The sequence below is a fragment of the Pinus tabuliformis genome, chromosome 7, assembly GCF_031772625.1.
Source record: "Pinus tabuliformis cultivar Carrire ecotype Pingquan chromosome 7, CPIR1, whole genome shotgun sequence".
Taxonomy (NCBI): Eukaryota; Viridiplantae; Streptophyta; class Pinopsida; order Pinales; family Pinaceae; genus Pinus; species Pinus tabuliformis.
In genome coordinates, this window is record NC_142293.1 from 266077495 (window position 1) to 266102768 (window position 25274).

At 37.8% G+C, this 25274-nt stretch overlaps 1 protein-coding gene across 1 annotated transcript in view; it reads left to right on the top strand.

Moving 5' to 3' along the window:
• LOC149246888 (uncharacterized) overlaps positions 1 to 25274 on the top strand; it is a 300905-nt gene that overhangs the window by 153130 nt on the left and 122501 nt on the right. The window contains exons 8-11 of the mRNA XM_089458052.1: positions 5991 to 6182; positions 6349 to 6573; positions 6794 to 6886; positions 7002 to 7216. Coding sequence (XP_089314178.1) covers positions 5991 to 6182; positions 6349 to 6573; positions 6794 to 6886; positions 7002 to 7216 — 725 coding nt within the window. The remainder of the gene's footprint in view (positions 1 to 5990; positions 6183 to 6348; positions 6574 to 6793; positions 6887 to 7001; positions 7217 to 25274) is intronic.

Sequence of the window (25274 nt, forward strand, 5' to 3'; positions counted from 1 at the left end):
TTCAATAGAGTAGAGTAGAGCAGTGCATAGCAGTGTGTGGATGGCACGATGGTACAGATTGGCAGATGGATTAGCAGGTGGAGTTCTCCCTAGTTGAGAGGGAGTGTTAAATTGGCAACTAGGGCCAAACTCCACACAGGTCATCTTATTTATGACAACTGATATTTTTATTAGATTCCTCTCTCGAAGAGGTGTAGGATTGATCAGATCATCTGATTCTAACATGTACAAATGAAGTTATGAATTTATTTTGATTATGGTCAAATTGTCATGGTCGACCACCAAACTCATGTAGGCTTAGAAGCCCAACAGTCACGTCTATTCATCCTTAACGTTTTCCTATAAATACATGATGCCTCCTCTTCATTTGGACACACTTCACTCACTCATCTTCGCTCTCCTACTTTGATTGGGTGCAAAAATCAGAAGGTGCTCTCTACATGTGCGAAGGGAAGGAAGGGTTTTTCTATTTCAGCATTGACCATGTTTGAATGAAAATTTCAGAGGCTGTTTTGACTGCATTGACCTGTTTTTGGTACAATTTTGGTTGGAGGAATTATGTCCTAGAAGGCTGCAGATTTGGGCACAAGAACTGAGGCAATCTAAATTCTAACCTCCTGTTTGACCAACGTTGACTATACTAGGGCTGGCTGTAGGGTTGAATTTTGTTGACCAGTTTTGATTGGACTTTTCCGCACTGTTTTGCGCTGATTAGACTTGATGTTGGAGGGCGAAGTTGATTGGGTTTTGATTGAGCTAAATTGAGGAAGAAACCTATCTTGTTAACCAGCGTTGACTTTTCTAGTTAGGGCTCTTTTGCTACTGTTATAAATTATCAGAATTTGTAAATTGTACTATCTCTCTCCGCTGAACTATTGAAGAATAAAAGAAGATTTGATCAAGGGTTTCTCCACATTGGGGTTTGTCCCTGGTTGGTGCCACATCTTGTGTCCTCTTGTCTTGGCTTGTCTTCTACTGTTTATGTTTATGTTCTATCAGCGTTTTACTTACATGTTTATGTGATTTCTAAACTGAAATTGATATTGGGCTCATAAAGAAATTGAAGTAAAATTGCTCTAAAGCATAGAACATACCATTGTTGCCTAAAAATAATAGTTTTGAATGCCTTTGCGATTTTTTTTGGTGAAGAAAAGGTAGGTAGTGATTTTTTTTTTTTTTTGTGGGAGAACGCTCTCAAAATTCGCTTAGAGCATGCTTTGGGAGCAGATTTGGGGGGGGACTGCTCCCCCATAGCCCTGGTCCAAAAAGCTAGGAAGTAATGGTCTGAGACTCCCTCCATTAGTTGCCCTAGTGTTAGTACAGATAGTAGGACCAGGGTTATGGTTACCTCTACCTTCAGTGGTGGTCCTGTTGGTGCCAACAATGTTTGGGTTTCCCATGATTTGAGCCATTATTTGAGAGAATTGTTGCCATCCTTTAGCTAATACACGGGTTATTTCTTGTTTCCCCTCAATCAATTGTTGTCCTTGTTGCTGCCCTTATAGTACCAAATTTGTCATTTTTTTCTGTCCATGAGTCAATACATGTAAGAGCTCCTTGGCATCTAGATCTCCTCGTTCTTCCCTATCCTCCACAACTACACTGCAGTTAACCTTATTCTTTCTAAATATAAAGTTATTTGTATCCCCCGGAAGCATGGAAGGCTTATACACTCACAAGCTAGCAGGATTCCAACTTTGATTCATTATAGGGAATATTGTTTTGCCCTAGCGTTTCTTAAGCAGCTAGGATTTTCTACAATTTAATTTTTTGTTCATAAAATGAAACAACTAAACCAACATAAATATATTCTTTAGTAACCATGCCAGCCATACAATACAATACTATAGTTTAACCTAGTGTTGCATTGATTGGGAAATAATCGCGATTATATCGTTTAATCGCGATTATTTCAACTAAACGATAAAATCGCGCGTAGTAATCGGATAAAAAAAAATTTGCCCGATTTTTTCGAAAAAATCGCGATTTTTTGGGAAAAAATCGTGGGGATTTTTTTTTTTTTTTGGAGGAGGTGACCCAAGCTACCCCTGTCACAAGTAGAGGACGTGGTCTACCTCCTGTAGCTCCTAGTTCTTCAGCTTCTAGAGCACAGCAGACTCCATAGTTTACTGCAGCCTGCCAACTCCACTGACATCTACATCTAGAGGGGCAAAGGAAATCAGTAGTATTAGACTTTAGTTATTTGGTTCATTTCATTGTATATGACATTATGACTCATGATATGAGATACATTATTATATTTTTTGTTGATATTTTGAGGTTGAGTTGGGACTCAGGAGTCAGGGTTACTATTCAGGACATGATTCACTGTTATGTGTGATTTCAGCACTAGAAATGATATTAAACATCTTATATATTAATTCTTTTATCATATTTATGTGTCAATGTATTTATTTTATGTTGTAGATGGTTTAGATATTAAAAAAATTGAAAAAAAAATGAATATTTTTGTACCAAACGATTTTTTCCCGATTATTACGATTTTTTCCTCGTGCCGATATTATCCCGATAATGATTAGTCCAACATTGGTTTAACCATTAAGTAATTCAACAATATTAATCTGGTCTGAACTCAATTGTCCAAATAAACCCAATCAGTTTTAATACAATTCCCAGTAACTCTAAATAAATCTAAATTCAAAAGATCTTGACGACTACTAGACTGACTCGAGCTACACTAAATTTCCTTTAGGTTTGACCAGAGAAACAACATGACTAGCCTTAGAACTAATCCTGACTACAAGACTGTCCGAGATACAACTGAACTCAGGAATGGCAAGTTATCAACGTGAATTATCTAGCTCTGGTCTATCCATCAACGACCCAGAATTCCTCCAAAAATTTGACTCAAGGCTTTTGCATTGCTTCAGGTAATTCAAACCTGCTTTTATTCTCTGTGGAGGGCTTAGACTAGCCTGATGAGATTCTTTTCACACTTAGTCACCCTTAGATCAATGTTTTAAAACTTCGACTCCGACTCGGCCGAGGGTCGACTCCGACCGGTATTGACTCAGCCGACTCGATTTTAATGACTCGGTCGTTGTAAAAAATACATTAAATATTTTTTTTTTAATAAAAAACATAATTTCAAAGATTTTCATTCATGTTTCCAAACACATAGCGTTAGAATATAGATAGAAGAGAACATATGATCAAAGTAGGCTCATGAATATATCCATTATATCAAAATGGCACCCAGTGCACTGTCCAATACATACATGATGATGATATAGAGATCAAAACAAAAGCACATAACCAAGGAGGCTAGAAATGGCCTCTACAAAAAAAGTAAACTGTGGCTAGTACTATTGGCTACTACTAGAGGAGCCAAGATCATCTGGATCAACCTCTGGATTAAAGTCAGACAGGGGGCCCCATGGCTCCTCCTCCTCATCATCTCCAACTGCAACTGTAGAAGTGGTAGCACTAGCAGGCTGTGCAGCAACTGCAAGCTGAGATAGACGAGATATGCGCTTCTGTCGTGGTTGAGTAGAGGAAGCACCTGCAACTGGAGGACTTGCTGGCCTTGAGGCTGAGGCTGGTACAAGTGGATCAGGATCTGCATTCAATTGAACATTATGTTCGAGTGATGCCTCCACTTGTAAATCCAAATCAAGATCCTCATCAAAATCAAACTCTGCTGGATGACTCTCCATTACCCAATCTGATGTTGGATCAATGTCTTCCAACACAATGGGATCTGAATCAGGTCTTTTGTTCAGCAATTGGTTGTGTCTGAGCCGGAGGTTGTATTGGACATAGACTAGATCATTTAACCGTTTTTGATCCAAACGGTTTCTCTTATTCGTGTGAATCCTCTCAAAGACAGACCAATTGCGCTCACACTTAGTGGCACTGCAAGTTTTACTCAAAATATGAATTGCAAACTTCTGCAATTCAAGACAATGGCTACCAAAGGCCTCCCACCAATGTGCTGCAAAAAACATAGGAGTGTAATGAGTTAGCTCAACAAAATTACAAATTATATCCAATTTTCAAATTGTAAGCAATTTAACAAAATAAGTTTTAAGAATTTGAAAATCGAAATTTTTGTTTACCTGGCTCATCTACTTCCCTTGCAATCTTTGCTAGGCTCTTCCCAAAGGTACCTGAGGCATTGCTGAAGGTTGTAGCCTGTCGGTGTATCTCTAGCTGATCACACTCCAATGGGATCATGCGATCAATGCAGTCAATCAATCCAGCTCTAACCTCTCCCTTCAAAGCTCCTGCCTCCTTAGCTTTATAATGATACCGTGGGTTCAAAAAATACCCAGCTGCATGTATAGGGCGATGTAGTTGATTGTTCCATCTTTCATCAATGTTTTCCCAAATGGGCCCATACTTAGCCACTTTATCCTTGTATGCCCTCTTTATTTGCTCCTTTGCTTGATCCATAGCCTCACAAATGAAGCCCATAGCCAACCTTTCCCCATCCACCAATTGCAACACCTTAACTAGTGGCTTCGTAAGCTTCACAATCTCTACTGCCTTTCTCCAAAATATTTCTTCATTAACTTTCTTTTTCAATTCTTTTCCTTCCTGTTTGTGAGACCATTGGCTTTGATTCCATTCTTCACTGGAAAATATCTTTTGCAAGTTTCTATGTTGTGAAAGCATAGATTGCAATGTCAAAAAATGAGTAGCAAATCTAGTGATGGCAGGCCTAATAATATCCCTGCCCCTTGTGTGTTTCCTCATCAGGCACAAAAATCCATGAATGATTGTAGATAAATTTTGTTATGCTTTTGGCATGATCTACAATGTTTTTGACCTAATCTAATTTGCCAATATCTTCAAGCATGAGGTCTATACAATGTGTAGCACATGGGGTCCAAAAGATGGTTCTGTGTTTTTCCTCTAACAATTTACCAGCAAGAACATAGTTAGAGGCAATATCTGTGATAACTTGAACAACATTAGCCAACATTAGTAGATATGAGATGAAGTGCCTAGGGAGCAGAAATTGGTATACCCAGTGTTGCACGATCTTTCCCCCTCCCCCAAGGATCCAAGGCTAGAACCGTGTCCTGTACGGATCCTTGGGCGATTCTCCGATGGAACCGCGGATCTGAAAATTGAATCCATAGTTCTACTATTTTGAGGCGATTCCTGGAAATCTGGAATTGCACGAGCCCGATCCGTAGTTCTGGATTCCTGGTACGCGGATCCGTGGAGGTTTGGGCATGGATCCGCATAGATTGCGAGTGGATCCAGAGGGAGACGAGCGGTTCCACGGGGGCCCAATTTCTAAATTTTTAATTTTTTTTCTTTGACTTATGTTGGGTTGGGGCTTCTCGGACACGCCCAAGGTGCTCCCTTGATGCTACCTTGTGACATTCTCCTTTATCTTCCATTTTCATCCTTTCACTTAAATTTTTAACATTACCATGAAATGACTCAGGATGCTTGAGATTGGTTCCAGCCTCATCAGACTTCATATGGAGAAAATAGAATTTCATATCCTATTCAAAATTCAACAAACTTAACAGTTTTTAGGAATTCAAGATCAATGGGATTGTGGCATTTCATTAGATTATATCATGTATGGGGGTATATGATTGGCATTTAATCAAGAGTACCAAGCCCTATAGGTACCCTGGTGTTGGTGGTGTTAATTGTTCAATTCCTTTGTCATGGCCTTAGCAAAAAATTACCTTTCAATCAAGTCAAAATCATTGATCAAGCATGTTAAGCTTTTTCTACCATATTTTAAGGCTTGGATTAGGTAGTTTGATCAAAATTGGAATGTTGATTAATATCCCTAGACAATCGAGGTAGATGCAAAGGCTAGACAAGAGGAGAAGAATATAGATTCTAGATGGTTGATGCTCGAATAATTAATCATTGATGTACAATGTATGCCATATCTATCTTGACGTTTTGTTGTTGCATTGCTAATCAACATCGTTCAAGTGCTGAATGAAGTCTAATTCTTTGTTTCTTGCTTTTGACAACTCTTTTTGCTGCAGCTACTTGTTTGTGGTGATCAGCGGGGCAATATTGTTGCTTTTGAATTTCCAGTGAGATTGATCGATCTTGAAAATGCAATTATGCCAGAAAAGTTTCAAACATTTTGCTCATTTAAAGGAGCCCATGGTATCTCAAGTGTGGTTAGCATTTCAGTTGCAAGATCAAATGGAAACCAAATCTGTATATGTTCGGTAAGGTCATTTCCAGTTTTAAATTGTAAAATGCTCATCAACTATGCTACAAAGTTTGGAACAAGAGTACCACACAGAGTCATGAATTTTTGGGCACAATTATTCTGGAATTGATACATCTCTCTATATCTCTGATTCCCTTAATGTATGTTTGAATATATTCCAGACAGGGAAGGATGGATGCATCTGTGACTTTATTTTTGATAAAGGTGCTATTGGAGACTACTCAAATAAATTGATTTTTGCTGGAATAAAAAATGTCCCAGAAATTACTATGGTTGAAGCTGTGTCTGGTTGTAAAAACTTCAGGAGAGATGGGATTCATAGGAGGTTTGCAGCAGGTTTTACGGCAGTAGACTTTATTTTATGGGACTTGACAAATGATTCTGAGGTAATTCTTAAATCAGTGATTTCTTACATAGTTTGTGACATCGGATGGAATTTTTCTTTTCCTGGACAGTACAGTCTCGATCTCCTATAAAATTCAGGAGTGAATAAATATCTAAATTGATATCTTTGTACGATTAACAAATGTTACAGTTTGAATGATGCTCAAAGGCAACCTTTCAAATACAGTGGAAAACAGAACTAATCCTTTTTGATTCTGGCAGCTTTTACGAGTTTCGTGTGGGGGATGGCGAAGGCCTCATTCATATTTCCTTGGTTTGATTCCAGAAATTCAAAATTGCTTTGCCTATTTAAAGGTTTTCCTCGTCTTCCTCCTTTTTGCTCAGGTGTAAATGTTTCCACATTGCCTGTAAATTTTTGAGCAATGGCTGCTGTATTACTAAGCTTGACAACCGTCTTGAATTGTTTTAGGACCATACCATTTATGTCGTTAGAAATTGGGTGCCAGATGATCAAATAAAAGTCTTTCCTCAAGTTCTACACACACAATTCCATGGGAGGGAGATTCATTCTGTCCATTTTATTCCTTTCCCAAATAGCTTGATTTTGGGTCAGGGCATTCAAAGTTATCCAAAAATAAGTTGGATTGCCACTGGAAGTGAAGATGGAACTGTGCGCATAACAAGGTAGCTCTTCTCTGTTTCATATCCCAAGGTTTTACTGATTTGGAGTATATTTCACGTCAAGAGGCCAACAATGATTGCATAGAATGTTAACAGTTCCACTGGAAAGTGCAAATGCAATAATAAGTGCATGTATGGTTTATGGTATATAATGTTTGATATGTTTACTGCCTCAGCCTTCCCTCCCATCTGCACCGGAGTCATTGGTGATAAGTATTACTTTTGTTAGTTTGGCTGGCCTTCATTTGTAGTTTTGGCATACTTTTTCATTTTATGCATGATGAGTAGCTCAATATAGTTATATCTAAATACTCATTATGTTGTACAATTACATTATAGGCATTTTTTGAGCATACTTTAAGTCTATTAATAGATGTCACTATATCTCGATTCTCAAGTAGGCTAGATATACTTAAATTGCACGGAAACAGATAGGAGAGTGGAATGTATACAGATTGCTTTCAGAAAATTAGGATATGCTGTGACTAGGATATGACAAATCTCTCTCTCTCTCTCTCTCTCTCTCTATATATATATATAAATATATATATATATGCGAAAAAAACATGAGAGAGTACCATTCATGAATTTCAAATTTGGAAATAAAGCCAATAACAGAGTTATTGTTAAGGGAAGCCCAAGCCCCTATTTATAACTTGATTTATATGAGATAAGATAAGATAAGATAATTTTACTCATGGCTGACAAATAACCACAAAAGTAGGTCAATGGGACTGAAGAGCATAACCAGTATGAATAGTATGTGGGAGTGCCAGTGCAACTCCTAGAAAATGATGAAATAATACAAAGAAAGAAACCTATGTAAGTATAATATCAAACTAATAATTAGGATTAGCATTTTTTTCAATTATTATTATTATTATTATTTTCTGTTTTAGTGACTGAAACACTGACTGAAATGGCTGATACTGCATTTCATAAATCTGAAACACCATCGAAATGTTTCTGTTCCATTTCAGAGGCATTTTGTACAGGTATCCAATTTTGAAAGGTAGAAACACACTTCCAGCACCTGAGGTGGTGTTTCTGGTAACTTAAATTACATATGCCAAATTTAAGTCTTTGCATGTAACATTAATGTTACATTAGAAGGTGCCATATGGCATTCATGAGAATAGGTATTCTCTCCATTTAATGATAAATATGTAGATATGTAAAAAAATAATTGTTAACAAACAAAGATAATCAATGAATAGCATTTAGTAATAACTATTAGAACACATGAGAACTGTCTAAAATAAAAGCGTCCTTTCTGATATTAAATCATAGTTTGGCATCTGAATTAAATCGTGTTTGTTTCACTGGACAATTTTTCACTCGCCTCTGTTTTCTTTGTGTTTACATCACTCATCATTAATGGAAATCATCTTCCTTGTACATTCATTCAAAGATATAATTACAGTCTGATCATTATCCCTGACAAATTTTAGTCCCTTTATAGTTCACTGTAGAAGACTATTCAGTCGTCATCTTGCTTCATCTCTGTACACATTAATTACTATCATAGTCTAATTATGAGTCCTCTCTTTGTTCATGCTTAGATGCGTTACCTGTTTTTGTTTCCTTTATTTTAGTCTCTGGTATGCTTCTAGGAATTTTTAACTTACATTGATCTGATCCCATGTTATCAGAGAGGCAGTTTCACAATGCAAAACATTAGAAAGTATACATAAGAATATGATGCGAGACAAGAGTAGTTGCATGTGGGGTGAATCCATTTTTCCCATAGGATACATTTGTTAGAAACTATTTAATAAGATATGGGGATGATGTGGAACATGTGAGTTTGTCATTAATGGAGTTGATTGGATACAGTGGGGGAGATCCCCTTATATATCTTTGATTACATAGTTGTGCCACCTACTTGACCTAACCTCATCCAATGTTATCAGAATTGGACCAACACTGGCAAAACTGGCTGTTCTGATTGGTTTCAGGGCCATTCCTGTCCAGTGTAGGGTTTTAGACTGTTTTTGGCTGGTTTTGTACCCAACTGGCTAGTGCCATATGCAACTAGCCTGAAAGCACCAAACCAGTTGGGGCTGTACAATGTCATATGACGCAGCTAGGGACCACCAAAAAGTACATTAAAAAAATAACAATAATTTAAGCTATTTGCAACAAGAATACCTATCCTTGGGGCACAACTAATGCTATTTAAGGAGGTTCCACCCCCACCCCCTCCATGTCACTCAGCCTAGTAATTAATGGTAATATTAAATTCTTAAAGGATGTAATACTTAAATTTTTAACATTGCCATTAATTGTTTCAGGATGTTTGAGAGTGGTTCCAACCTCATTGGATTTCATTTGGAGAAAGTAGATTTTTAGATCCCATTAAAAAATGAGCAAACTTCAGTTTTCAGGATTTCAGGATTGGAAAGATTGCAACATTTCCGCTAGATTATATCATGTATGAGGGTAGGGAATTGGCATTCAATCAAGAACACCAACCCCTTTATGTACCTCGATTTCGGTGTCATTGATTGTTGAAGTCCTCCATCATGACCCTAGAAAAAATGTGCCCTTTACTCAAGCAAAATCACTGATTAGGCATGTTCAGGTTTTTCTATCTTATTTTAATGCTTAGCAGGGCATATTGATGACGAGGATACCAATATAGGCAATAATTTTGATGATATGTAGTTATTTGTTGTAGCATAATTTTATTGGGACCCTAGAGTCCATTTGGAGCCTGTTTGTTGATGTATTTTGGTTCAGAGATGGATTGCAGTTGGTGCTATTTTAGTTATATGCACCCTTACTTTCTGTATACATGAGAAACTTCGCATATTTGTCTATAATGGTCTATTTTCATATGGATGCACATGAATATACATGTTTTTCTTTTTCAAAATTTGAATATTATGTATTTTTTGGTCAACTGATCTTTTTCTGATTCCAATCTGGTTCAGGTTTTTGGAGTCAATCAGTTGAATGACTGGTATGGTTATGATAAAATTGACCTCATCATTATTAATAACAATTTTATTATTCTAACTTATGTTAATTAAGTCATGCAACATAAGGTGAATTTATTACATTTTTTTGACTCTAGTGTTGGATTGTTAAATACTCCAACATGTCTCTTAACATGAAATATTACTTTTTAAATATCTAGCCACTTACATCCAAGATCCAAAATTTTGTAAATAAGGTCATAGAGATGATATACAACTGCTCTTGCTTTTTAGTTGCTAATCTTCGCAAATACTAGGACTTGTGTTGGTGGTCCATCAAGTTGTATCTTCCATTTTATATGCAGAAATTATCTACATCCACCCAAGAAGTCACCTTTTCATCTCTTCATATCAAAGTAAGAATCCTCCTAAAAGTTGTATACGTAACCATTCTCTCCACATATGACAAAAGATACACAAAAAGGTTAGCCTCATTCTCAAAAACATATTTGCATCGAAGCTTCCAAAGGACAAATAGAGCTGAAATTCTCAAACATTGTCAAATGCTACTAAGAGGAGCAAACTAGGGACATGGAGTCACCAAACAAAACTGCATGCTAATGTGATTGCTTTTAATGAATAGCCTCCTACTCTAATTGTACATGATCCCAACAAGACTTGGCAAATGAATAGTGCCATAACAAAAGCTCCACCTTTTTCGAATTGTGGCAAGTAGGGTAGATACCTGTCACCCCCTATAATATGGGGGTAATTAGAGTAGTTTTTTTGTTTTTCTTCCTCCTATGATCTTGATTAGAGACACCAATTCCACAATTGTCACTCATGGTTCTCCATAGACATTTGGTGATGCTTCCCACGTTATTGCTTAGCTCACTCACATTTGATGGTCATTGTGCCCTACATACATGAGGCACGTATTTTTGTTGCATCGTATCAAGTGTCAATGCCCTATGTTTTGACATGAAAGTAATGACCATTGGTTGAGTCAGATAATGGATCATGGTGCTGTAAATTTGTACCTTTTTCCTTGTTTCACCTTGATGGTCATCAATTTTTTTTGGATAAGTGTTGTCACTCTTTGGTTGAGGTATACCACTGGGAGCTTTGAAAAAAATAGTGTACTCATATCCCAACCCATAACATTTTCCATCGCTCCTAATTTCCATGGTCCTGCTCATAATTGTTTGTCATATGTTACAGAAAGGTTCATGCATTATAGTCTCATTTAAAGGAGTTATAAGCTTGAGGTTGGTGTAGCTAAATATATATAAAAAAGGAAAAAAGCAAGCTTTAAAGTTCAAAATTCAAAATAAAATGAAGGTATATGAATGATAAGTCAAAATCCAAAGAAAATCTTGAGCTATCCCGCCTTGCTATTGTTGAAGTTGTAAGTAGAGTCGGTCTTCATAATATAAATTTATCATTGATGCATTTATTATATTTTTGTCAAAGAATGTTCTTCATGCGTAGAGAGTCAAAAAGAATTTATTGTGAGTCAAAAGAAAATTTATTTGAGTCTTGTCCCATTTGGACATTTGTAAGAAAAAAAATTTGGAATTTTATGTTGAGTCATTAGTCCACAAGATGACCAATTTGGCCCTCCTTGGACAAGTCGGCCTGGCCCTCTAGAGTGACACCCATTCGACCCTTCCGGACAACTATATATTAAGGAAAAGTTCGACTCATTGGAAGCTTACTCATTCATGCAATATGAAGTATATCTGCACCTATCAAAGGAGAAAAGGAAGCCAAATAAAAGGAGAAAGAAAGACAAAGACAAGAAGAATACTCCTAGTTGACTGAATCTTTGACTTTGACAGTTTGCATGTGTGGAAGGACAAAATTTCTGTTGTAGAGGCTGAAACTCTTGAGATAGTTGCAGGCCGAAATTCGGCCCTAGTCACAGGTCTGAAAATCCTAAAGTTTGATCAGATGGGAGTAGGTTTGACCATCGTTGACTTTAACTTTGGAGGTGACTTGGAGGAGGGTTGGACTTGGTATCTTGTTGTTAATTTAGTCTTGGTCTTGGATATCTCTCATTTTGATTTGATTCTATAAGAGAAGGATTGTTGAGTTTTTCCCTTGTGGGTTTTGCTCGGGCTACTAGCCTAATTTTGGGGTCTCTGGCTTTTTTGTGATCTCTATATTTTCCTGAAAGATTGAACATTTGTATAATTGCTTGATGAAGAAGACATAAGAAGTAATAAGAAAACTAATATTCACAAGTAATTATCAAGAAGATAAATTAGGTGTTAGACTTCATCACACTTGGTTTCTCAACATGGTATCAGAGCTAAGGTGAAGGAAGGAAGCTTGAAGATCACAACTTGTTGGCATACTTGAAGACACCCTTGTAGCAATTCTCTCTCACTACCAAAGCTAAGGAAGGAAGCTTGAAGATCATTCTCTTGAAGACATCATTACAATAGCTCTCACTCACTTAAAGACATCCTTGAAGATATTCTTGTAAGCAACTTCAAATAAGTACTCTTCTATTCTATATGTCTAATACTCCCAATCAAATGGCATCTATTTGTACGGAAGGAAATAAGCTTGATGGAGTGTCTTGTGAAAATTTCTAACACGAAATTCTACTACAGTAACTGATTTATTTTTCCTACTTAAATAAGTTATTTACAATACCCTTCAGTAAACATCAAAATAAATTCTATTGCAGTTGTCACATAATAGCATAGAGAAAATAACAGTGATATACAAGAACAAGAATCAATCACATCAACACAGTTATTTTTGGACAAATGTCCCTGGAAAAACCTAATGCGGGAAGACTGGTGCAACAGATGAGGGTTTATTTATTATTTTTCAGCAACAATCTCTTTACAAGGAACGATTTTACAGAATATAGACACCTCTGAGAGAAACACCTGAGACAATTTTTTCCCTTGCTCTGGAGAAATTCTGACACCCCGGAGACCCTTCAGTGTTCACTGCATCACCTCTGCGTCACTTTTACGTGAGGCCTGCATGAGGACTGCGTCCCTTGCTGTGCTGTCTCTCTGATCTTCCCTCTGATGCTCTGCTTCACCTCCTCCTTAGTCTCTGACTGATGCTAATGCCCTCCTCTCTCTTCACCATGCAACTCTCCCTTTGAAATCGAACTCCTTCAGAATCGATTTCCCCTCTTATACTTTTCCTGTTGATGAATCAACGACCGAGATTAAGTCCCTAATCAACGGCTAAGATTAAATTAGACTTCATCCTCGTCTCTTAGAAGGTTCTCACCCATACTTTCATTAATACTCATTAATATTTTTTATTTTTGGAAGTTTAGACTTAGGAACCCCATTAAAAATATTAATTATTTTAATAAAATAAAATCCAGGTGGAATTTCTCCAAACGATTTCTAGGTCTTGGAGATCTCATGTGTTCTAGCCCCTCCACAAAATTTTGGAGCTAGAGCACATCCGATGCTACCCAAAATCAACACTCCCTCTTAGCGAGGTATGTGCTCTAGCAATACTTCCCAACAGAAGTATCACACTGATCCACGACATCGGTCCTCTGCGCTGTTGATGCTCGGCCTACTGCCCCTCATCTACTGCGTTGCTGCAACCTGTACTACTGCCCATGACACTGTCACTGTCACTGCTACATCTGTACTGCAACTCCCTCTGAATATGTTGCATCATGCTGCCCATAGCACTGCCACTGCTAACTGCTGCACTGCAACTCCCTGTACTATCCGCTTTTGCTACTGAAACGGATTCTCAATCATCCCCATCTTCTCCCTGAAATAAACAAACTTTGTTCTTCCTAGAGCCTTGGTGAGAATGTCTGCCACTTGTTCTCCTGTCAGAGTGTACCGTAACTGTACTGCCCCTCATTGGACACATTGTTTAATAAAGTGACACTTGATGTCAATGTGCTTTGACCGATCATGAAAAACTGGATTCTCAGAGAGTTTGACTGTAGTATATCTAGGGGGATAATATGGGGTACAGAGGGAGGTACCCAAGGGAATAATGTAATAATGTAATATGGTGGCGCTCTCTTTATTAATAAAAACCCCTTGAGGTAGGGTACCACCATACAATCACTCCTTAAGGAAGGAGAACACTCCACAAGCCATATGCTTGCCAATACAATAATCTTTCATATTTCTCAATGGGGAGTCTCTAGCCTCTATATAGGATTCATACATACAATACTATGGGTCATTACCATGGTTTTCTCAATAGCATATATCTAATACAATGGGCTTATCACATTATTGCTAACTACTTGTGGTCCTTTAGATGATGCGGGTTAACCAATTTATTTATTAACTATGGCCCATCACGTTATTACATTATTCCCTTGGGTAGCTCTCTCTGTACCCCATATTATCCCCCTAGGTATACTACATTCCACCCCCCATAAGCATGTTTTGTCCCTGAAACATAAGAAGAACACAAATAATAAGATCTACTCAAAAGAGTAGTCCACTAGTACCATGCACGTGCATCTAGCCATCCAAGAGAAAGGTGAACCCTCAATCTAGCTCGTGCCTTGCTCTCTTGAGATGGAAGTTGATCCTGGCTATTCCTCTATGTTGATGTGTTTTGGTTGGATCTGTGCACCTCTCTATCTGTCGTGTGGGGGTTATTGTTCTTGTTGCTCATTTGTTGCCCTCTGGTTGGTTGTTTTCTTGCTGGGTGATGTGGGTGGTGATATGCCAAAGTTTTAACCAATGGTGTATCTTTCTTTAATTCACCACCTAATGGAGCCTGATGGGTATCTGGTACATGTTGTGGCGCTTGCAATTGTTGCTTATCTTCCAGTATTACTTCAACCATAGACTCCTCATCTGATGTATCAGTACTTGTAACATTTTCTTCTTTAGCCTCCTTGGACTCTACTTGTTTATTGATGGAAATATCCTGTAATTTAATTTTCTTCTTTTTATACCAGAGCTTCAGGAATTTCTTCTGCACATTAATATTGATAGTACCAACAGATTCCATCCAAGGGTATCCCAAAACAATATCCACATTAGCCATATCTGAAGCATAAAAATCTGAATGCAATACATACTTGTCCATAACAATCTTCAAATCTTTATAAACTTGAACATCCTCATTATCAATCTGTGTGTTTTCAATGTGTTTTGCTGGAACTTGCAATTTTTTTGCCAAATTAACATTTATAAGATTTTGCTTGCAACTAGGATTTATAGACTTCTTCTCCTTCTGAATACATCCATGAACTTGTAATAAGGAGATACCAATAGAAAATAACCCCACATGTTTCTCATTATTTCATTTTCTAGCATGAAACCATTTGTCTAAAAGGAATTTTTCAAATTCATCAGTAAGGCTTAACAACTTCTTATTGTCAATTGAGCACCACCATATGGCGCCTCATCTTTCAAACCAAACCATACTAAACCTTTTTAATGTTTTGGAAAGATTCTTTTAAGATTTTTTATGAATTCTTCAATAGTAGGACCATTATCTTTTCCTGTAAAAAAATCTTTGCTAGAAGCCATGAAGAGGATTTTGAAAAAAAATCACGTACTTGGCGAAAATTTAAAATGGTCACAGTTCGGTAAATATTGCTTAGAAGCCTTATTATGACCTATTTTTGGAAATGGAATAATCATTTTTCATCTTCCCATGTGATAGAAATCTCGATCTAGGCACTCTGGAATTTCAGATTTGTGCTGCACTGTCCCGCCATCACAAAAAGTTTGAAAAAAGAGCTGATTTTAAATCAGCTATATTTCTCTCATCCGAACTTTGATTCAATCGATTGTTTTTTTCAATTTGGTTAATTTTTCAAGAGGATCCCAGATCTACAATTAGTTTCTCAAAATTCCCCACCAAAAGCTGCAAAAATTAACTAAAGATCCGCCGTACACGAATTTTCGTCAAAAAATTTCTGCAACACAGCTGACTTTTAAATCAGTGATATCTCCCTCATTTGGACTCCAATTCAACCGAATTTTTTTTTTGAATTTGAGTATTTTTTTTACAAAGATTACAGATCTGCAATTTGTTTCTACAAATTTCGCACCTGAAGTTTCAGATTTGATTTGCAATCTCACTGCCCCAAAAATTCCTACAAAAAAATAAAAAAAATATCTCTCCGCTTTGCCCAAAAAAGTGCTTTGATACCACTTGTAATTGATCTTACCTGCAAATATATTATAATAGAAAATATACCCAGAAATAACGAGAGATAAATAGATAAACTTCTCTTCATTAATCAAAACCCTTGAGGTAGGGTAACACCATACAATCATTGTTACCCATACAATCACTCAAAGAAGGATTTTTTTATAGGGAAAGATAATGGTCCTACTATTGAAGAATTCATAAAAGATCTCAAGAGAGTCTTTTCGAAACATTGGAAAGGTTTAGTATGGCTTGGTTTGAAAGATGAGGCTGCTATATGGTGACGCTCAGTTGACAGTAAGAAGTTGTTAAGCCTTACTAATAAAGAATTTGAAAAATTCTTTTTAGACAAATGGTCTCATGCTGGAAAATGAGATAATGAGAAACATGTGTGGTTATTTTCTACTGGTATCTCTTTAGTACATGTTCATGGATGTATTCAGAAGGAGAAGATCATTGTGTCTATAAATCCTAGTTGCAAGCAAAATCTTATAAATGTTAATTTGACAAAAAATTACAAGTTCTAGCAAAACACATTAAAAACGCACAAATTGATAATGAGGATGTTCAAGTTTATAAAGATTTGAAGATTGTTATGGACAAGTATGTATTGCATTTGGATTTTTATGCTTCAGATATGGCTAATGTGGATATTGTTTTGGGATACCCTTGGATGGAATCTGTTGGTACTATCAATATTAATGTGCAGAAGAAATTCTTGAAGCTCTGGTATAAAAAGAAGAAAAGTACTTTACAAGATATTTCAATCAATAAACATGTAGAGTCCAAGGAGGTTGAAGAAGAAAATGTTATAGAAACTGATACATTAGATGAGGAGTTCGTGGTTGAAGTAATGCTGGAAGATAAGCAACAATTGCAAGCGCCACAACATGTACCAGATACCCATCAGGCTCCATTAGGTGGTGAATTAAAGAAAGATACACCATTGGTTAAAACTTCGGGATATCATCACCCACATCACCCAACAAGAAAACAACCAACTAGATGGCAACAAATTAGCAACAAGAACAACAACCCCCACACGACAGATAGAGAGGTGCGCAAATCCAATCGTAGCACCTCAACACAGAGGAACAACCAGGATCAACTTCCATCTCAAGCAAGTGAGGCACGAGCTAGATCGAGGGTTCACCTTTCTCTTGGATGGCTAAATGCACGTGCATGGTACTAGTGGACTACTCTTTTGAGTAGATCTTATTATTTGTGTTCTTCTTATGTTTCGGGGACGAAACATGTTTAAGGGGGGTGGAATGTAGTATACCTAGGGGGGATAATATGGGGTACAGAGGGAGGTACCAAAGGGAATAATGTAATAATGTGATGGGCCATAGTTAATAAATAAAGCGGTTAACCAGCATCATATAAGGGACCACAAGTAGTTAGCAATAATGTGATAAGCCCATTGTATTAGATATATGGTATAGAAAGAACCATGGTAATGACCCATGGTATTGTATGTATGAATCCTATATAGAGGCTAGAGACTCCCCATTGAGAAATGTGAAGGATCATTGTATTGGCAAACATATGGCTTGTGGAGTGTTCTCCTTCCTTAAGGAGTGATTGTATGGTGTTGCCCTACCTCAAGGGTTTGGATATTAATAAAGAGATGTTTATCTTGTTATTTCTGGGCATATTTCTATTCTCACATATTTTCAGGTTAGATCTATTACATTGATGCAACTCTAATTATCACACAAAATATTGGTTGCTTCCATCCTTCTCTTGAATAGATTCACAAGCAACTTCCTAAGCCATATGGCTTCACACAATGCTGTGCTAGCTGCCATATATTCAGCTTCAGCTGAGCTCAGAGCTACAAATTTCTGTTTCCTACTACACCAGGAGGTCATTCCTGATTCAATGTTGAAACAGTCCCCATTGGTACTTTTCCGATATACTGAACTTCCAGCCCAATCTGCGTTAGTGAACCCACTCAGCCTGATGTCATTGCCTCGGGTGTACATTAGTCCATGCTTGATCGTTCATCGTATATATCTGAGAACGTACTTGGCTGCTGCCTAGTGCGCCCTCTTTGGGGTTCTATCATGAGCTGACTGAGGGTGTTGACAACGTAACAAATGTCTGGCTTGGTATTGACCAGATACATCAGGGATCCTATGAGCTGCCTGTACAAGGTGGGATCGACTTCTTTATCTTCAGATGCATCAATATTCTTCCAGTTGGTAATCATTGGAGTAGCCATAGGTCTACTTGTTTGCACTCTGAACCTTTTTAGAATTTCTGTAGCATATCTCCCTTGTCCAAGGAAAATTCCATCCTTTTGCTGCCAAACTTCCAACTCCAGAAAATAATGCATCTGCCCCAAATCTTTCATGTCAAATTCTGTAGCTAGGTTTTCCTTGCAATCTTTGATGAGCCTAGATGAACCTGTTAGAAAAACATCATTCACATATAACACTAGAATTAGAGGTTCATTCTCTACAATCAGATAGTAGAGGTTGGGATTTGTGTCACTCTTGACGAATCCCATCTTCTGCAAGTAACCATCAATTCGACCATACCATGCTCTAGGCGCTTGTTTAAGCCCATACAAGGCTTTCTTCAACCTACATACATGAGATTTCTTGTCATGTGTCTCAAAACCCTCTGGTTGTTCAATGTATACTTCTTCTTGTATCACCCTGTTCAAGAACGCAATCTTCACATCCATTTGTTGAATCTTCCACCCCATCTGTGCTGCAAGGGATATCACGGATCTAATAGAAGTACACCTAGCTAATGGGGTGAAGGTTTCTTCATAGTCTATCCCTTCCTTCTAAGCATACCCCTTAGCCACGAACCTAGCTTTGTATTTTTCCACACTGCCATCTGCAGCATATTTGACCTTGTAGATCCAACTCGAACCTGCAACTGACTTGTCTTGAGGCCTAGGTACCACTTCCTAGACATCATTAACCATTATGGAACTATATTCATTCACCATAGCATCTACCGATACTTGATGCTGAACGACCTCTTGAAAACTAGAGGGTTCTCCAACCTCAGCCACCAAGGCTTGGTATCTATCTGGCTATATATGCTCCCTTTGCTCGTTCTTAGGAGCTCCAATGAAATCCTCTGCATCCCGTAGTATCTGTCGAAGTTCCTGGCTCGTTCTTCCACTGGTAATGGGTAGATATATTTGCTCCTCCTCTTCTTGAGACTCCACCTATTGTGATACCTTTGGAATTTTGTCTTTAGGAGAAATACTTGTGCTGGTTTCTACTGGTCGAAGTGGCTGGACCAATGGATCATCCTATGACTGCTCTTCGGAAGGCGTTTCTCGAGATTTTCTGAAAGTTCTGTCCTCCATGAACTTTACATCCTGTCGAACTACGATCTTCCTATTTCCCGGAAGATAGACTCTATATGCCTTAGCATTCTTGTTATATCCCACAAGATATCTTTTTTCTGCAGTTTGATCCAATTTCTTCCTCTTTTCTTCGGGTATATGGTAGTATGCCAAACTCCCAAATATTCTAAAATGACTCACCTCAGGCTTCTTACCAGTGAAGACACTCTCCGGAGTAATCTTACCTAATGTGCTGTGAGGAGCCCTATTTTGGACATACACTGCTATGCTGCATGCTTCTGCCCATAGAAATTTGGCATATGCTGATCATACAACATCACCCTTGATGCTTTAACAATAGTTCTGTTCTTCCTCTCTACTACATTTTGCTCCAGATTATAAGGAGTTGTCCATTCTCTTCTGATGCCTTCCCTTGCGCAAAAATTAGTGAGGTCCTTATTAATGTATTCTCCACCATTGCCTGAGCGTAACACTTTTATCCTCTTCCCTGTTAGATTCTCAACGAGAGCCTTAAAATCTTTGAATTGATCAAAAGCCTCATCCTTGGTTTTTAGAAAGTAGATCCAAGTCTTCCTGGAATGGTCATCAATGAAGATCCCGAAGTTTTCGGCACCACTAAGAGCTTTTGTGGACATGGGTTCGCCGATATCTGAGTGTATCAATCCCAGAACACTCTTAGCCCTATTGTTACTTCTGGAATAAGCTGCTTTGGCGTACTTGCCTAGTGCGCACCCTCTGCTTACATCGTCTCGTTTGGTACTCAACTTTGGAACTCTTGTGACAGTTCTTCCGAGAATTCTTAGAGCCCCATGGTGCAAGTGTCCCATCCTCCTGTGCCATAGTTCATTCCAATATTTTTCCCCACTGCTGCCTATCAGTGCCATTGGAGATTCTACCCGTAACTTATACAACTTGTTACTTTTGACTCCAATTTGGGCCTTCCTTTTCCAACTTGTATGTTTGACATATACTTTCTTCCTAATGAAGAAAACATCATAGCCCTTGTTTTGTAACTGTAATACAGAGAGTAAGTTCATCCTCAATCCTAGCACATGCAGCATATTGATCACTCGAAGATGATCCCTTGCTTCTGTTTGAAAGACTATAGTACCTATCCCTACGGGGGTACATTTTGACTTATTTCCCATGGTGATTTGGAAGTTCATCTGTTCTTCCTGATAGCTCGAAAACATTCTCGTATTCATGTCATGTGCGCATAAGCGCCATTGTCAATATACCAAACCTTAGAGGAAGTGGAACTTGCTAAGCAAGCGACTTCTTCTTCCAGTTTAGAGGCTAACATAGAATAGTCGCAATCCATATTCTTCGTTCTTTCCTCTTTCCCGGGAGAACTGTGTGAGTCCTTTTGAGTTGCTACCCCAACATCATGCTCCCAACTCATTGTAGATTCTCTAATCTTGTTGCTCGATCTCTGCTCTGATACCATGTGAAATTTGCTAACACGAAATTCTGCTGCAGTTGTCACATAATAGCATAGAAAAAATAATAGATATACAAGCACAAGAATCAATCACGTCAACACAATTATTTCTAGACAATTATCCTTGGAAAAACCCAACACAGGAAAACCGGTGCAGCAGATGTGGGTTTATTTATTATTATTCAGCAACAATATCTTTACAAGGAACAATTTTACAGAATATAGAGACACCTCTAAGAGAAGCACCTGAGACAATTTTTCCCCTTGCTCTAGAGAAATTCTGACACCCTAGAGACCCTTCAGCTTTCACTGCGTTACCTCTGTTTCACTTTTGCATGTGGCCTGCATGAGGACTACATCCCTTGCTGCGCTGTCTCTCTGATCTTCCCTCTGCGCTGTCCCTTTGATGCTTTGCGTCACCTCCTCCCCAGTCTCTGATTGGTGCTCATGCCCTCCTCTTCCTTCACCCTGCAATTCTCCCTCTGAAATCAAACTCCTTCTCCTTGAGAATTGATTTCCCTCGGGTTACTGAGTATTTTCCTAGTGTGCCTCCAAATGACTCTCAAGTCTTCTGTTATACTTTTCCTATTGATGAATCAACGACCGAGATTAAGTCCCTAATCAACGACTAAGATTAAATTAGACTTGATCCTCGTCTCTTAGAAGTTTCTCACCCATACTTTCATTAATACTCATTAATAATTTTATTTTCGTAAGTTTAGACTTAGGAACCCCATTAAAAATATTAATTATTTTAATAAAATACAATCCGTGTGGAATTTCTCGAAACAATTTCTAGGTCTTGGAGATCTCATGTGTTCTAACCCCTCCACAAAATTTTGGAGCTAGAGCACATCCGATGTTACCCAAAATCAACATATCTAACTTGAAAGCTTGGAAGAAGAGGATTGATTTAGTTCTTAAAGAAAATGAAGTCATGCAATTCATTGAAGGTAATGTTCCAGTACCAAATAAGAACAATGCTCAAGAAGTGGCCAAATAAAATAAGCAAATACAATAAGGGAGAAATTAGAGCTCAATAGATTCTCTTTGAATCCATCAAAGATCATCTCATTTCTTTTGGTTTCAGATTTGTCTACCTCTAAGGAAGTCTATGACACATTAGTGAAATTATACTCCATCAACTCAACCGTTCAAAAGATTTCTAAGGAATCAACTATATGGAACAAGGGTGTCAAACGAAGAGAATGTGGCTTCATACTTTATGTGAATATCAAAAATCAAAGATTAACTTCAAGGGCTTTGTGAATCCATATCTTACTCTGAATTGATCACTTCCACAATCAATGCTTTACCTCCAGTTTGGAATGCTTTTGCAGGAGGCATCTATGCTATAAAGGAAACTCTTACCTTTGAAGAATTTGTTATGAACAAAGTTAATAAATGTAGAAAAATACTTAGAAGATTTGAAATATGTAAATATCCATTATAGGACAAGTATATTTATGTAAGAAATGTATAGAATGAATGAAATAATTGTTGAAAAATCTAGGGTAGCTAGTTTAGGTGATTTCTCTTATTTTGGTAACTGCTTATGATGTATTTTTACTTAACTTAATTAGCTTCTTCTTTCACTTGATTATAATTAGTGTTCTTATTATCAAACAACTACGAAACAATGAAGAACAATGAGACGAGGACACGAGATATCGCTGATCAGCCAGGGTCAAAACCTCTACAACTAAGAGGAAAACCCGCAAGAATTCTTCTCTTCTTATAGATCTTCAATTGACGAATTCCAAGACCTATGACCCTTGACCAAGACCCTCCAAGACCAAGTCAAATCTTTCTTGCTTTCCAACAACTTCTGCAATTTCGATCCCCAGCAAATTCTTCTACAACTTCGACCAACAGATTCTTTTGCAACTTCGACCCAACAGCTTCAGTGCTTTGACCTTTCACAACATTGACCTAGTTGCAATGTCACAACTTCGATGCAGCTTCAGAATTTCGCCTATCCCAGTAACTGTAAAAACCCTAACACGAGAGAGAGAGAGAGAGAGAGAGAGAGGCCCAAAACTTCGATCTTGCTCTTCTTCTCTTTTTTTGTCCTTTTTCAGCTTCTATCTTGTGGAGATTGAACTTGCTTGAGAGTATGTTCAAATGAGGTCGAGCTCGTTCTTATTTATAGGCTTTTGAGGGATTCAAATTGCTATCTTTAGGATGACCTGTCCCTCCATGTAGGCCAACTTGATCTTTGCACCATGACGAGGTCTTGGAGGGTCATTTGACTTTCTTTTGACTCAAGCAAATTTTCTTTACAATATGTAATATGCCCAAAAGGGTCTTTCATACATGACATTGACTCAATTGATTTGTAGACTCAATGACAAGCTCTAGAAGTACTTAATGGGTGCTTGACCTAAAAATAAATCTCACTTGAGCATGAAACCCATTCCTCAAGAATAACAATAATAATTTTATTTTTCTATTTTTCATTAAATACATAAAATCATGATTACATATGTCATTATGAATACCAAACCTAGTTATATATTTCAACACTCCCTCTTAACTAGGGAGGTATTCATAATCCACACAAGGTACTTGGACATTCTCAATTTGAAGAATTCTCATAAGAAGAGTCAGATTGGTAACCCATCTGTTTAGCATCATATCATCAACATTGTTATGTAGCAAGGCCTTGACTAACAACTCTATCTCTCCACAAGATCAGAGCATAATGTTGGCGAGACCAATGATTTATAGACACCATCATCATTGTATCTCAAGGAACATACTCACATGTGTGTTCATAGGGTATGTCCTTCCAGAACTATTCTTATCTTGGATTCCCAGTCCTCAAAGAATATCGGTCCTCTACGACTACTCTTTACCTTGGATTCCCAAACACATCCTCAAAGAGTATCAGAGGCCAGATGCTTACCCAATCCTCCATTCTTACTTCTTGAAGTGAAGACAAGAATGATGTGTCTATATATCCCTCTCAACTAGGGAGGATATACCCATTCCTACAAAAGGAATGTGCCCATGTTCCTTCTCATCTCGAGACTTGTCCAAGCTCCCTCTTAACCAGCGACTTGTTTCCAACAACAATTATCTATTCTTTGTTGGAGATCATGGGACCTGTAGCTGCTTGTAGGGCTCCTCCTTTAGATGTCATGGATTTCTTCTTCATTATTATGAAGCCTTCATCTTTTCTTTGTAGGGCATTGACCATCCATCACTTTCCTTCATTTATGTCGTCCTTTTCTTCATCGGAAAGGGATCTTCTAGTCTACATTTGGCTTTACTTCATACAACTACCTTTTCCACGTCATTTTCTTTTAGGATCTTCTGTCCCACCACATGAGTGCTAGTTGTAGGTGACATCTACAACTCTTTTCTGGTAACCCTGTATTAACCCATCCAGATGTTGCTCAAAAAACAAAAATGAACATCAAATCAAAATTACCTTTTGTGACAGCCTTTCATCATGACATCTTGCTTGCACTTTCAACATCTTACACATTCATAAGCACATCTCCAAGACTTTCAATGTCAAGGGTCTCCTTTCTTTACAGACCTTATCAAGGTCTTCATGCCTTCTCTATGGAGATGTTATGGCCAATTATTCTAGTCATCAGATGTTGATTTCCATAGTTGCATCTTTCACGATCTCTTCTTTCTTTCTTCACATATTGCTCCGTAGGAACTTCCATCCATAGTTCCTTCATCTTTGTCAACCACCTCATATTCCATATGAGGACATATTATGTTGATTTCATCTAGTCAATATGTGAACCATGCCTTCATGCATCTTTCCAAAGGAGGAGATCCCTTTTCTTTGATCATGCTCATGAGATAGAGCATTTACCCATGCAACCATATGACGACATGACTCAATTAAATACATGCATACATGCCTCTTTCCTTCTTCTGGTCATCTATGATTGCTTTAGTAGCTTCCTTTTTTTGATTGAGAGTACTTGAACCATCTCGACATGCTGCATTCCGTTGTCACCATACCATCGTCCTTGTAAACAATGAATCCCATACAAGGTTGAATTCTTAGCTAGAAACTTGCTTCCTCCAAAAGAGGTGAACCTTCTAGTGAAGATTCCAACAAAGGATCTAGATTATACTCATCCGGCAGAAGTTCCTTTCTCATGACGATGATGTATGATGAATTCCTTCTATCATGCTAGATGACTTTCTTTCAACCATATACACTACACATGCTTTCAATTAGGTTACCAAGAG